Raw genomic sequence first — 16,494 nt, 5'->3', positions numbered from 1 at the left:
CCTTGTCTGCCTTCGGCTCCCTGCAGCTTGCACCGCTCTGTCTTGCCTTGCTCTCTGCTGGAGATCACCCTGCACCTTCCACCAGACCCACTCCTGCTTGAACCTGTCTCCGCAGTCAACCCATTCCTGTACAGCCATCATCAAAGCATTACCTGATTCTCCTCTCAGCATCATCACAGCATTACAGGATTTTCCCTTCAGCCATCATCACAGCATTTCCGGGTTCTCCCTTCAACCATCATCACAGCATTTCCGGATATCCCTCTCAAGCCATTACTCTGCATACCCGGATTTCCATTTCACCTTTACAGTCTATCTGGATTCACCTTATTCATCATCTGTATTCACCATATTCATCTGTATCACTGTGCTGGACATTTGTTTATTCCCACTCACTACAGTTTCCTCCTGCTACAGTTATTAGTTTGTTATTACTGGACTTTAGTTATCTTATTGTTCATGTCTACCAACATTCACATTAAACAACCTACTTTTCAGTTTAAACCTGTTAAGGTGTTTCCTGTTACCACTCCGGGTCCACAACAAACTCAGACTCTAACAGTTTGCACTGGCCTAATGGATTCAGCCACTCGACAGGAGTCCAGAACAGATTTAAATCACGGCATGGCTTCTTGTCTGGAAGAATTGGGAATCATGCAACAGCAATTAGCAAGTATGTGCAAGAATTGGACTCTCCGTCAGGATACCTTACAAACTACACTAACTACTCCAAGCATGCCTGCAGTTACGCCTGCCTTCACTTCTGTGGTATCTGCTACTGGAGATCCTCGTTTGTATTTACCTACACCTGGCAAGTTTGATGGCAATCCTAAACTGTGTCGTGGATTCTTCAACCAGTGTGATGTACATTTTGCTTTACAACCCTCCAATTTCCCTACTCCTAAAACCAAGGTGACCTATATTGTGTCTTTATTGCCCGGCTCAGCCCTAGATTGGGTTTCTCCACTCTGGGAGCGATCAGATCCGCTACTGAATAATTACCCAGAATTTTTAACATCATTCAGGAGGATTTTTGATGAGACCTGTTTTTTGGCTTCTAAAAATTTCTGCAATGTTTATGATGGAAAGGGTAGGGCTTAATTTAGGGTTACCACCTTTCCATTTTTAAATTCCGCACAGGGGGAATGACAAAGGGTATGGTCACAACCGAGGTAGGTTGACAACGGTTTTAATTCTCAGATGGGACACATGTCCTTTTATATGCCATCTGCTCAACATGTAAATTACATGCCTCAGAGACTCTTAATGTCACTCTAAATGCCTTGGAGTCCCTTCATGCTCCCTGATATGCCCGAGTCCCCTGATGCCCCTTTCCTTATATGCCTCAGAGACCCCTCATACTCCTTTCCTTGTATGCCTCAGAGCGACTTATGCCCCTTTGCATGCCTCAGAGCTCCATGTTGTTTCTTAATATGCTTCAGAATCCCCTCATGAACCTATATATGTCTCAGAGCATCCTCATACAATCCCTATGGTTTGTCTATACTCAGCACTACATTCTATATGCTGCAATCCATCCCTGACCTCTCTATACACTGCATTACATCCCTGAACTCTCCAAAATCTGCACTAGATCCCATTTCATCTCTGCACTACCACAATGATACCTCTATAGCCTATACTGCAACACTGATCCTTTGTACACCCTGCCCTACATTGCACTTCATCCCTGATCCCTCTATACTTTAAACTACACTGTACTAGTCCTACACTACTCTGTACTACATCACATCTCACTGTTTTACATGTCACTTATATGTTGCACTACATCACACACACTACATAACTGCACTGAATCCCCATATGCTGCAGTACATTACTGTACTAATTGCTTTATAAGCTGCACTATGTTACTACACTACATCGCTGCACTTTATCCCTGCTACATACTGCACTACATCCACCTATACACTGCAATACATCTCACTTCATCCCCCCTCGTATGCTGCACAACACTTCTACACAACTTACCTCCCTATACACTTCACTACATTCCTCATATGCTGTACAACATAAATACACTACATCACTACGTCCCTCAATACATATACCTGTGAAATTTTCGGAAGATGCCCATCCGGGATTAACAGCCACCAGACTCTTGACAGATTCTCTGATTGTCCAGGGGAATCATGGATTGGTGGTAACCCTACCTTAATTACATGAAGGCCCCCAGCATGGCGAGATCACTTATTTTATTTTGCACACATATCCTGCAGCGCTTTTCATCAAGCCCATTCCTCCAGTCTTCACAACAGGAACTTTATAGGGGGACATTTAATGTGTTTAGGACGAGTCCCACTCACTTTAAGCAGCAAAGTGGTTAATAATGAGACAGCCTCAGCTGCAGGACTAGGATATTTAGTTAATGGTTTGCTTACACAGCTCATACGTACCTCAGCCTCTACCTCAGCCTCTACAATGTACCTCAGCCTCTACAATGTTTAAGCTTCTGACTGGTCCTCTCAGTCCTCTCCTCCCGCTGCAATATTAAGTTGATTTTCTGAGGAGTCAAGCAGCCTCTGCACTACTATACTAGGTGTAGGGCTGCTTAAAGCGAATGATCAGTAATGGTATATAAACAATGGCTGCTTTGCCAATGCATTTTTTATTCTTTTGACCATTTAACATACACAACTACTGTTTAATGTATATCAAACCAAAAACAAGTCACAAATAGTTATGAAGAAATACAGTATAATTTAACGATAAACTAAAATACAAAAGCAAATAAAGTAGCAAAACTGAAAATTTAACCCAAATTGAAAATTTGTATACTTTAGCTATTTTAAAAATTTAAAACAAAAGAAACAAGAATCGTCCCATCGTTACATGCAGTAACTAAATAAAATATATAAATGAGCTTGAATTATACTATAACCTCTCCTTTCTATTGAGAGATATTTTAATGCAATGTGATAAAAAAACATACTGACCTCTATAGTATTCTAAATCAAAAGATGTGGTATTGAGTGTTTACGGTCAATAGGATGAGACACTTTTAGTTCACTAGAGAAGAAATCAACCCAATTTTCAGTCAGCTTCAATCAAGGTATACATGTTGTTCAACAGTTTTCAAGAAGCATCTTCTTAGCATCATAGAATGTATAAGTGTATATGACATTGGGAATTATGTGACAGACAAGGAAACTGTATTATTTTGCTTATTTTTATTTATGGATATTAAAAAACATAACTAACTTGGATTCTCATGCACTATAGATACACTGCAGTAGTGTCAGTAAAATCCTAGTCTACATGTTAAAGCATTCCAATTTCTGAAAGATCCAAATGTGCCCCTTGTTTAATCAGGAGAATCCTAAAACATGAAAAAAAAAAAACACGTGATTAAAAATTTCAAGCAATGCAGCACAATTATCCCAATGTATGAATTAAAACTATGTGTACAATCATATACAGTATATAGCATACAAAACATGTATCTAAAAGACTAAGGGCCTGATTCAGAGCCGGACGCTCTGACCAGAGCGCTCGCTCTGAATCAGGGCCCTCCTACCTAAAAATGGAGCGGCCTCTTGGACGCTCGCATAGCTGTGGGTTACCACCCACAGCTTATGCGAGCGTCCATGATGATGGTTGCGATGGTCAAGACCATCGCGACCATCGGGTTTGCGACGAGACCCTGCGGTAGGGTCTCGTGGCCGCAAGCCCTGGAGTGATTTTGGCTCTATCAGAGCCAAAATCACTCCCACTGACATCACTAGTGAGGCTGGATCACTCCCACTGACATCACACAGTGGGGCTGGACCCAGACGGTAGGCGTTCCCATGGGAACGCCTCCGTCTGGCAGCCACGCCCCCGGCACGCCCACCAAAGGGGGCGTGCTGTCACTCACCATCGACAGCACGCCCCCTTTGGTGCGAGACCCGGAGCGACAGCTTGGCTGTCGCTAGCCGGGTCTCGCGCATGCGCACGACGGAGCTCCCTCCATCGTGCGCATGCGTATTTGGGGACCATCAACCCGCTTGCGAGCGTCCTGCGCTCACGAGCGGGTCTGAATGAGACCCTAAATTCTAAGGTATTTATAATTGTATATTACACAGCAAGTCAGATGTGTCCTCCTACATCTATCCTCAATGCCCCATGCAGCGCGACATGCCTGGCGTGAGCCACCAGGTCCTGCGCAACTCTGCTAGTGTCGGGTGTCTTTTGTTTGCAGAAAATGCATCTAAGTCGCAATACGATGAGACTACCAGCAGACTGTACACCAGCAGACTGCGCTGATTAATTTGATATGCAACACTTGTATATCTGTGTATGTCTGTAATTGCAACCTGGCGTAGAAAGAAGCTGCGGCCGCTGCATCGAAGCGCTTTGTGTCGCTAAGCAAATTTTTCAATGCAGTCTCATGGTGCGTCCTAGTGGCATGGCATTGGGACTTTAAAGCACTTTCTGCAAAAAAAAAAAAAAAAAAAAAGATGTGGGACCTGGCACACTGAGCATCTTATTTCTGTGCTCCTAACACTGAGGGTTTTAATAGTGACATAAAATACACTTTGGACCACTAATAACTCTTCACAATTGTTAGGATATGGTACAATATTTTTCACTTTATTCTGTTTTTGCTATGTCTTATATTGCAACATCTGTGACCTCTTAGATATTCTTAAGAGTCTTTCCACACAGTCTTATTAAAGGTTTGTCTTGAATCAAAGCAACCCCAGACACAGAGTCCCAGCTAGAGATCTGTGCAAACTCTCTTTTTTAACGTGCCTACACCACCCAAGTATCACAAATCTTGACAAAACCATGAAAAACCTCATCTACTTCATTATAATATAATTATTAAGGACGACCTCCGTGTTTTGGTTTTGGATCTGGATCTCCCCTGGTTTTGCCAAAACCTCACATCCGTGATTTGTTTTCGGGTTTTGGATCTGGATTTTTTCTTGAAAAATCAAAAAAAAAAACAGCTAAAATCACATAAAATGGGCCTTTTTTTGTTCCTACAGCATTAATAACCTCAATCACATTTATGTGCACTCGTTTCCAGTCAATTTTGACCACCTCACAGCTCACAATACTGATGTTTTCATCTAGTTAAAGGGCCAAAATGTTGCATCCAGCTTGCTGGCTCAAAACTGATTTGATATAATTATTAATAGGGTTGAGGACTGTGCAAAGATGATGGTTGGGATACCCTTGAGGAGTGAAGAATTGACATTGCCTTGAGGAATGGAGCAGTGGTCTCCTGAAACACGTTGGTAAGCTGTGACAGGGTCATCTATTTGAGTGGAACTGCAGAAGGGAGCTTCCCTAACAAGGACTCAAAGGGAGAGGCCATCCGGAGACCTTTAAAACTACGAGCCCTAAACTTGGGGACTTATGGTAATTCCCCATTTATTATTGAAATGAGGAGCAGCAACCCTCATATGTGAAAAAGAAAAAAAAGAGAGATAATAAAGTGGGCGCTAATCAATATCTAATCAACAATATGTGGTTCTGATTAGTACAACCTGCCACTAAAGCTGCCCCCACACAGGCAAATCTGTGAATTTACCAAAAATAATAATACAATACTAAATATAAAAATAATGGGAGCGCTAGTAATTGGCTACTGGTTTAAAAAATAGATTTATTCCATATAAAACAATCAAATATACATTATATCAATCCAATCATTCTAATATAGGTGGAATGATTAATAAGGCTAATTGCCACAAATTATAGCACGGATCTGGCTTAACCTATTAAATAATATATATGACAGACATAAAAAATACCAATATATTATAAACAATTGGGATATGCCGACCACTTTGTCATAGATCTATAGGCATCAGTTCTGTCATATTATGGTAGCAGAGTATGGAGTAGACGTTTAGTAGTAGTCAGCAAATATGTATTAATAGTTGTTAGTATAGGTATCCATTCACTGCCAATTAGTATGTAAGTTAATAGTAACGTTCAGTCACAGTTTGGTTAGCAGATGAGAAAAAGCAGCTTAAATTGCTGCAGATTGAAAAGTACTCCTGCTGCTGTATATTTCATACATTACCATCCATCCATTACTGTGGGAATATAACGAGGTGAAGCTGACCTCTACACCAATCCAGGGGGAGGAAATTAGGCAATACTAGCCAAATGTGAGAGTCAGTGTTGGACACAGTGTGTCAGTTGTAGTAGCGCTGTACATCAAGCGGTCCAGAGGTACTTGCAACCTCAGGCAGAGGGACCTCTACTGCTGAATCACGGCACTCTTAACCACTGGCTGTGTATTAGTTGCTGGGACACGCTGAGACATGCTGACTACCTCGCGCTCCGCTACTTCCGATATCGGGCCTGCAACTTCCGGTTTGCGTTCCACAAGTCATCTGACGCGTTTCTCCACCCTATGACACTGCGGTTTCATCAGATGATCCAAAATGGTCGCCAAAATATATTTTTCAGATTTCAACAGATTGGATCCTGGTGAAGTGAATCAAGGGCTTGATCCACCAGTCCGACATACCTTGCGCAATCGCTCCGTTTCAGTTCCTCCTTCAGTTTCTCCAGCTGTTTTGCAAAAGTATGATGAGGGGAAAGACCTGACTCAAGCTGGCAGTGTCTGAACTAAGTTCACGTGTGGCAAGTTTAAAGGGTTTGAGAACCTTGCACAACACAGAAATTATTCTCCACTGCGCTTGAGTAAGGTGCTTTCCCCCTCCACGGCCTATGTCATAGGCCATTGTATAGTCCTGGATGGCCTTTTGCTGTTCCGCCATCCGCTGAAGCATAAAGAGGGTAGAATTCCACCTAGTTGCTACCTCTTGCTTCAGCTGATGGCAGGGCAATTTTAACAGTACCTGCTGGTCATGCAATCTTCGACAAGCGGTTGCCGAATGTCTAAAGTGTCCGGATATTTTGCGGGCCACATAGAGCATCTCCTGCACGTCCCTGTCATTTTTAAAAAATTGTTGCACCACCAAATTAATTGTGTGAGCAAAACATGGGACGTGTTGGAATTCGCCCACATGTAATGCTCTCACAATATTGGTGGCATTGTCCGGAATCACAAATCCCGAGGAGAGTCCAAGTGGGGTAAGCCATTTAGCAATGATTTCCCTGAGTTTTTTTTAAGAGGTTCTTAGCGGTAATGTATGCCTCTTCCTGACACCAGTTATACAAAAGAGTAGGCTGCCTCTGTATCAGCTGTCTTTTGGTAGCTGTTGCTGCTGCTGTTGTAGGCAATACACCTACCCAGTGGGCTGTCATGTAATCCTTAGATTGCCCTGTCCCACTTGTCCACATATCAGTGGTCAAGTGGACAGTGGGTACAACCGCATTTCTGAGGGCATTAATAGGTTTTTTTAATGTCCTTGTGCAGACTTGGAATTTCTAGCGAAGTGGAATTTAGAAGGGATCTGATAGCAAGGACACAGGACCTTAATTAACTGTTGAAAACCCATTGCAGTAATGGCGGATACTGGACGCACATCTAATACCAGCACAGCTGTTATGGCGTCAGTAATCTGCTGTGCAACTGGATGATTGCTGTCATACTTGTTTGCCCTTGCAAACGATTGTTTGACAGTTATTTGTTTTTTGGAGGATACACTACAAGTAGTCTTCCTCCTGGTCCCTTCTGGGATGAAGATCCACTCACAGCAACAGAAGCAGCAACAGGCGTAGTCATCAAGGATCCTTCTGAGGAATCACGGATAGGAGTCAATCATGTTTCGAATAACAACATTGGATGCAGCAGGACTACTCCCGATGATGAATGAGGATGTTGATGATGCAGGTGTTGGTGGTGGAGATCGAAGGCAATTGGATCCCACAGAGAGGGAGCAGGTAGGTGACACTGGACTTGTTACGTTTTGAGTTTTGAAACTGGGCGACATACACTTTGATATTTGATGAATGCGCTCCAAATGACGTAACAAGGAGGAGGTTCCTAGGTGGTTTAGGTCCCTCCCTCGGCTCACTCTTGCTTGGCAATGGTTACATATGGCTTGACAACTGTGGATTTTTATGTCTTTTGCCCCGGCATGACAACAATAGGCTTCGGCTTTTTCAATCCATGGGAACCAGCTGTTGCCTTACTTACACAAAGGGCATCCTCGGCATCAACATCCTCATCATCTTCAGCTACCAAAATATCCTCCTCCTCCATGTGCAATTCCACAGAAGCATCCTCACTGACTACGTCTGCAAGATGTTGACTGTGCTTCCCCACATTTACAGAGGGCACACAAATGTTGGAACTTGGAGGATTCTCCAGTACACTAGTATTTAGGTCTGGCTCACACATGGCAACCGCGGACACACTTGCACTCTCCTCGGGGATTTGTGATTTCGATATCTCAGGGCACACAGTTGTTTTTTCCGGAGCTGTCTTACTCTTCTTAACAACTTCCAATTTTTTAATGGTACCACCACTACTACTACAAGCAGAAGGGCTATCAGAACCTGCAGTCAACATAAATAAAGGCCAAGGCCTTATCCTTTCCTTGCCATTTTGTGTTATGAATGGCATATTGCCAATTTTTTGTTTATCTAAAGGCAACTTGCCTTTCGATTTTTATTTCTTTACTACAGTAAAAGTAGCTTTACCATATCCATGGCCATGGCATGACTTAAGCCCTGGGGCATGGGCCTTAATAGAGGACAAGGAAGTTGACGTCCTTGCATTATCATGATGACTGCTAGCGGCAGCTACAACATGTGGTTCTTGGCCTTGCTCTCCTGTCATGTGACAGTCCTCCATATTTTCTGCGGTCTTGAAGCAGTGTCACAAGCACCAATAGTGTAGCCAAGGTGCAGTTACAAAATTCACACACGTGCAGTCGTGTGCACACAGAAAAAAAATATACAAGAGACACTTTTTTTTGGGGGGGGGTCCAGATTGAGCACAGATTGATGACGGCTGGAGTCGGGCAGCACTAGGTTGCAACTTGCGTTGCTGCTGTATTTTGTGCGGCTAAGCCTAACATGCACACACAGAAAAAAAAGAGAGACAATATTTTTAATTTTATTTTTTTTCGGGTCCAGAACTTGGGCCCAGATGGACGCAGCAGACAGCACAGCACCAGCCCAGATGGACACAGCAGACAGCACAGCAGTGACAGCACCAGATGGATCAGCAGTGCACCAGCCCAGGACACAGCAGACAGAACAGCACAGCACCAGCACAGGTAAGTAGTACTATCTCTCCCAGCCCTACACTACCCACCCTCCCTGTTCAGTCTCCACAGCCGGAGTGAAATGGCGGCCGCTGCGTGGTCCCTTATATACATAGAGAAGAAAGCTTGCGAGCCACGAGATTTCGTCTCTATGGTTTTGCCTCGGTTTGAGATCCGGGGTTGGCGGGGGAACCGAACACACGTTCGGTTCTTGACCCGGATCTCAAAATTCTCTGAGATCCGAACCCACTTATCTCTAATAATTATACTGTAGGTACAAATTAACAATGCAATCATTAGGTTTTTTTTTAACCCAAGTCCATATACTGCATGTAGTAAGAAACTTTTACTTTTCAAAAGGTGACTGGAAGATCATATATGGTATACATATAAATGATTACATATAGTACATACGAGAAGAAATGAGTATTGAAGTTTGAATCTCAGTAATGTGGTACCTCATTCTGTTGTAAATTCAATCTCTTTCTTGTGTATATAAATTTAGGGTGTATGTGTATAATGATGTAACATGGAAATAGTGCGTGTGAGTTTGACCAGTTTTCTTTTCTATATAGACATGTATATGGGGCCTATTCATCATCACTTAATTTACACAAAAATAGGTGAAAATTTTAAGTTTCACCTATTTTTGTAGAAATTAAGTGTCAGGGCTACTCATCATTCATGTAATACAGGAGATATCAAATATATCTCCTGGTTACAATTGCCCTCCAATAACTTCCACAGTCCCCATACTTTAGTATGGGAATGTAGAAATTATGCCATTCATTAAGTCAGAAAAAGCATTTTTTTCGGAACTTGTGAGTGCCGCTGTATGCCACTCTGAGATAGCGTACAGCCTCCGAAATGGTAGTTTCAGCAGACGCATATTTGGGGGGAAGTTACAGCATCGGCAGCTGGTACAGTCTGTTTACATGTACATTCTTAAGTGGCGGAGGGGGGTTCTGCAGCTTTGAGGGAAGGTTACAGTGCATGCCTTGCCTGCGGCTCACCTCTTGCTTTTGTCCGTCCTCTCTTCCAGGCTCCCCGGCGCTCGCAATGGCTGGTCTCCTCCGGCTGACTGTCACTTCCTCTGTCCATCCTCCAGGCTTCCCGGCAACCGCAGCGGCTGGTCTCTGGCTCACCTCCTCTGCTCTGTCTGGCACCCGCAGTGGCTCATCTGTTGCGGCTCACCATTGCTGCCCCTGTCCATTCGCCAGGCTCCTCGGTGCCCGCAGAGGCTGGTCCCTTCCCGCTCACTGTCGCTGCCTTTGTCTGTCCTCCCCTGCAGGCCTTCCATTATGGCCACATGAACAGCACAGCACGCACTGTGCTAGCTTCATAACGGGACAGTTACTGTGCAATAAAATGCGTTTTTTAAAAGTATATTTATTTATATATATATATATATATATATATATATATATATATATAGTTTGAATACACATTTCACTGCACTGCAAGTGTGCGTTTAGAGAAAACAGTGCATGCGCAGTGTGAGGTATATAGTCCTTATGGATATATCAGCTGCAGGGGAAAAGTATCATTTTTCCAAAAAGCTGACTTTGCAAAAACAGCAGCTTTTCGGAAGTGAATCTGTAGGCAATGAGGCATGATGAATGTCTCTTAAAAACTTGTTTAAACTCGCAGCAAATTTAATACATAATTATCACTAGTGATAATTATGTAATGATGAATAGGCCCCATATGTGTGAGGATTGACAGATAAAGTATGTACAGTACAAGAGAGAGAAAGCATACGGCAGAGCATGTGATTGCACATGCCTGAGTGTGCGCATGACAGAGAGTATGTGTGATAGAGAGAATATATGGTCAATTCAAGATGACCGACAAAGCATAGAGAGACAAAGAGCCAAACATGGAGGACCAACGCAGAAAGCCTAGCAAACAAACATGGAGGGCAGAAAACATGAAGGGATAACATAGATGACAAAGGCAGAACGTATGGAATTATAAAACAAAGAACAGAGAACAGCTTGTGTGAATGGAAGTCAAAGAGCAAGGAAAACATGGAGGGAGAGTTGCTATTGTACGTTATGTTAGAGCTAATTAAAGTGTATTACAGAATGTATGGAAGTATCCATTGCATGGACAGCATCTTTCTCAATGTGGGCTTACTGAAATAAAAAACAGCATTGCAAGCCGATATAGTTGGAGGAGGTATTGAAACAGTATAATATTGCAGAGATAGGCAGTGTTAGGGTTAAATACTGTATTATGGAAAACAGTATAATGTATCAATGTATTACAATCTGATGGTTAAATAGTATTGCAGGTAATTGTAGATTAGTAAAAATCAATTATTGTGGTTAAAAAGCAATGTATAATTTGCAGGTTTTTAAGATTATAGGGAACACTGTAGTGAATATTGTAAGCAGGGATAGATTATTATATTGCAGGCTTAATAAGTTGTAGGATAGAGCAGAATCTGCACGATATCAGTGAATTGCAGATTAAATACCTGATGATGCAGAGTGCACTGTATGCTGAAGAACCCAGGAACCAGGATCGTTATTTCTGGAGTGCAATGAAAGCACACACAGAGACCAACATACTTGTGTTCAGAGGGGAACTATGGAGCTCATTCAGACCCGCTCGCTAGATGCGTTCGCTCGCAGCCTGCGTATGCAAATCCAGAGCACACCCAGCAAGGCAGGCGATCGCACTGAAAGGCATTAGCGCGTCCATTATATCTTGGTGTGTGATCATTTAGTGCATGCAGATGCCCACCAGCCATTCATAAGACGCCCTCTTGCGCACGTCATCTCCTGGAAGTGCATGAAAACATTGGTACATCGAGCACCATCGGATGCGAGTGCAGCGCTTGAGGTCGACTATACCCTGCTGCAAGCACTGCGATCACTTCAGTGTGAAATCCCACCAAGTGACATGTACTATGACGCTGCCTAGTGGACAAACAGCTTCTCTTGTCACTCACTCTGCTGGGCTGTCTATGCGGAGCGAGCGATTGCTTCCCAAGAGTTCGCACTGGTTCGCGCACTGCAATGCATACGCAGATTGCAACTATTGACCAGCTACGAGCGATCGCATCATAGCAAGTGGGTCTGAATCAGATCCTATGTTCCAAAGAAGGATGTATAATTGAGATTAATTTAAATTTTCACTTGTGTTACTTTTTTTCAGATATTTATTAATTGTGTGTATCTAATAAATGTGACTTGAAAATCTGATTTGTCCACTGAATTCAGCATCCTTAATTAGGGAAAACACATTCACGTCAGAAGCAGAGAATGTTGAGTAGTGTAAAGGCTGTAATCACTGAACATTTTGGTTGGGTCATGAACAAATCACAGGGGGGGGGGGGGGCCTTTCAATTAAATGACTACATTCTCATTTAGATCATCAATGTAATTAAGAGTAAGGGCAATTTTTGACAAATATGTATGCATTCTTCTTTAGAACAGAAGTCTTTATATGTTTTATCACTGTGTTTTTTAATTCATAATTGCTTATGAATCACAACTGTTCTATCAGTGCAGAAAAAAATTCTGATTGTTCCATTAATTAATTTGTGATCTACAGTAGTGCGTTGTATATATGTGTGGGACATTTTTTTTAATTAATACTGTATCCCCCAACTGAAAGAGTATTTGAACATTATTTACGTATATGTTGCCTTCTGGCAGAAGAAAATATGCATAGATTAAGCCAGCATATTTTAAATTGAAAAGATAGTTGTCCAAGTTTTCAAATACCCATCCTTTCTGCAGTCACTCCATCAACACATGGAAAGTGGCCACTAATACTACTAGTTTTAATTTACTGTACCAAAAGTTAAACTTTATTATCATGTAGAATGTGATGAGTTAAAATTTTCACTTTCACATTTTAAAAATTACAATGTGTGCATAACCCTAAATTATTGGATTTAGAAAAAACAATTAGATCTGCTTTTAATATCCTATTAAGAAGACCTAAACGCTTACATTGCAATCTCTGCATCATCTCAAAGATTAAGTAGTTAGTGAGAAAAAGTGGCATATTGAAAACAGTATTTTGGATACCAGTTTTTCTTAACATAAATTGCTTTAAATCTTACTTTCTTTTTGCAAAATATACATTTGGCTCCAATGCATGACCAATTGTTGCCTGAGTGCTACAATATATTTTCATGTCTGGTTATTTTAGCGTTTACTTCATCATTGAAAATGGTTTACTACATTGCTTTTTTATGCAAAATGAACGATATATTGAAATATTTCAAAATAATAAATGATTGTGAAAAATAAATAAGAATATTCTTACTTACTGTGTAGTTTGTTCCAAAATAGCTGTTTACTTTCTCTGTATTTAAATACAATATCAAGTTTATTAAATAATGCTCCTCTGTTTCTTTCATCCAAATAAGTTCAGCATAAACCTTTCCCACAGAGTCTTTGTAGATCAGATAAAAGCTCTGCCCCATGAAGTCATAGAGTGTTTCTGAGCATTTGTTTGGACACAGCTGAACTGGAGAACTAAAACACCAGTATGGTGTTTCAGTTTCATCCAAAAGGGTAACATCCATCATAAAGCAATTCTGTAAAATTAGAGAATTATTATTCAAATATGCAGAACAGTAACAATGTTCAACATAGGTACTTTACTAAAACTGCTCCTTAAAAAAGAATAAGCAATATTTTTAATCCTTTTGTATTAAGGTCTTCTAAAATAAATAGAACTATTTAGGCAAAAAATTCTATTTTTATACTAAATAATTTGAGCAATGTTTTTAAAATAAGATTTACCTGTATACTGCCGCTAAATGCTAGGGTCTGCCACAAAAAGTCGACTTTACCCACAAGAGGAGCATGTTCTTTGTTGTTCTTAAGACCTATGGCTGACATCCGAATATAACCTTTTTTGATATACTCTGTAAAACATGATAAATGTAAATGCTAACTTTGTTCCTTTTAATGAAACAGGTTAACTGCACTTATTTAAGGCTACCTACCCAAAGAAGTAAATGCTGGATTACCCACAAGGGTACATGGCTGCTTAGGGCCTTGTGTGGTCCCTAGGGTGCCCGTTTGCAACCCACCACCAGCACGACTTTGACACAGATTACGCTAATGATGCCTTTATGCATGTTGTAGAGGTGCTGGCCACTGTACACATTCTGACAGAGCTGGCGGTGGGGTTCCCTGCAGCTTTGACACTTTGATAGGGATAAAAGTGTGATAGGTCTCATTGATACCGCGGTTAGTGACTTCTTAATGCATGGTGCAGGCACTGGCCAACTGTGTGCATTACACACGTTGCTGAGCTGTAGCCTCAGAGACTCCTCTACCCTGCCCCTTCCTCCTCCTGCCCCCTCCTCTTCCCCTCTCTGCAGATCTGTCTGAACAGAGACACCTTCAACCTGAAGAACTATCTGTGGAGGTATGTAGTAACGGGATTCAGTAAATATAACGACAGACGGGAAGCTGTCCGTTGGAATCCCGATCAAATTCCCGACATGGCACTAAAGACAGGCAACTAAATGTAGACACCTATCTTTAGCTCGATTACAGAATCCAGTCAGGACGGCTTCCCGAACGTAGCCACGGGGGTAGGGTTAGGTTTAGGAACCCCTGGGGGGACTTAGGGATAGGCACCCCCCGGGGAGGGTTAGCTAGGGGAAGGGGGGGTTAGGCACCACTGGGGGGAGGTTAGGGTTAGGCACCCCCCCGGGAGGGTTAGGATTAGGGTGCAGGGAGGGGGGTGAGGGTTAGGCACCCCTGGGGGGACTTAGGGGTGTCTAACCCTAAAACTCCCGGGGTTGTGCCCAACGCTAAGGGAGGGTCAGGGGGGGGGGGAGAAGGGTAAGGTTAGGTGACTTACCTGCGCTTCTGATTCTGCTTCTGTCGGGCTTCCACTGTCGGCTATTAAGCCGCCAGGATTTCATACCCCACTCGTAGTAACATCTGCAGATGAAGTTGGGGTATGAAGGTTATTGATGTGTTGGGTATATTAAAGTATCTTGGGAGAGGGTATAAAACAAATCCCAAGCATTGTGTTTGTGTATATAGGGTGAATCGTTCAATGAATGAACGGTTAAGGGAATTCTCATAGTTTAAGGGGATGGTGTATGTAGCATATACAACATAAAAACGTTTTTCAGACATGAGCCATCATTTTTACTATGTATACTTTTAAAATACAGTTTTGGTTTAAAGATTGAAGGAATAGTTAGAATTTTACAACCAAAAAATAGGAGAAGAGTAGAAATTACCAGTGAATGGACGCACAAAGCTAGCAAATGAACAGACAAATCCAATAAATGAATAATATGACTTACATCAATAAAACAGTCAATAGATTTAATCTAAGATTGTATGCACTAAGATTTAAGATTAGTGTATTAAACATTAAAATGTACAGTCACTGGTAGTGTTCATTCACGACAGAGAGAGAGAGAGAGAGAGAGAGAGAGAGCGAGCGAGCGATCAGCCATAACATTAAAACCACTGACAGATGTGAAGTGAATAACATTGATGGGATATATTGGGCAGCACATTGGCAAGCATAAGGATCAGATTGTGATGGCTAGGCGACTTGGTCAGAGCATCACCAGCAGGTCTGGTAGGATGAAGCTTGAGGCCTTGATAAAGCTCTCTCTCATAGTACCTAGATCAAAGATCTATCTAGATTTAGAACATTTTAAAGTTAAATTGTTAGCCTCCCCTTGAAAGAGGTGCTGATCGAGAACTATTATCATACAATGTATATTTTTGGAGAAAGTGTCCTTTCTCCAAAAACTGTTTAGCTACTGGCTTGTTGGCACAATCAGTGTCAAAAGCATGATGTACTGATGAGGGATGGTTGCAGTGGCATCAATAAAGGGATGCGGAGGATGCTGGCCGCATCATATAACACTATCCTAGGGGGTGACCTGCTCTGCTATTTTGGATGGTGTCAACAAGCAGTGGTAAAAGATCCACACTGTACCCAGAGAGGCAGGGGGTTGCCTAGTAACCCCCAGAAAACTGGGCAAGCCCCCAGAAACTCAACTCTTCAGATAGTATTGCAAAATTGATTTGAACAGCTTCCCCTTTGTTATGTCTGCTGTTTTGAGAGGCATAGATGGAACCAGCATTTGGAGGGCATGCTGGTTCTTGTAGTGATAATTGAAGGTCCAAGGGGTGAATCCCAGGCAAGCTGGCTCTCAATATGGATGTGTTTCTGTATGTGCCTTTTAACATGAGGCCTTACAATAGACAATTACATGGTCCAGAGTGGGTACTATTATCATGCAGTGTAGAGACCACCCGTTATCAGAGAAGCCGTGAAGTTGGCCTGGTGGCTTACCATGTATTTGCAAATGCATGCAGCAAATATCTCTGCA

General features: G+C 42.1%; 1 protein-coding gene across 2 annotated transcripts in view; it reads right to left on the bottom strand.

The window, feature by feature from the left end:
- Positions 1-2,741: 2,741 nt before the first annotated feature.
- The window catches only part of FBXO15 (F-box protein 15), a 161,552-nt gene continuing 147,799 nt past the window's right edge, over positions 2,742-16,494 (bottom strand). For both annotated transcript variants that reach the window (XM_088475981.1, XM_088475982.1), the window contains exons 10-12: positions 13,916-14,040; positions 13,438-13,707; positions 2,742-3,340 (exon numbers count right to left, since the gene is read on the bottom strand). In XM_088475981.1, the coding sequence (XP_088332107.1) occupies positions 3,326-3,340; positions 13,438-13,707; positions 13,916-14,040 (410 nt within the window). In that variant the 3' untranslated portion in view covers positions 2,742-3,325. The remainder of the gene's footprint in view (positions 3,341-13,437; positions 13,708-13,915; positions 14,041-16,494) is intronic.

Source organism: Taudactylus pleione, unplaced genomic scaffold (assembly GCF_031769625.1).
Source record: "Taudactylus pleione unplaced genomic scaffold, aTauple2 ptg000179l, whole genome shotgun sequence".
Taxonomy (NCBI): domain Eukaryota; kingdom Metazoa; phylum Chordata; class Amphibia; order Anura; family Myobatrachidae; genus Taudactylus; species Taudactylus pleione.
The sequence above is the reverse complement of the archived record's forward strand: the minus strand, read 5'-3'. Positions and strand labels throughout refer to the sequence as shown.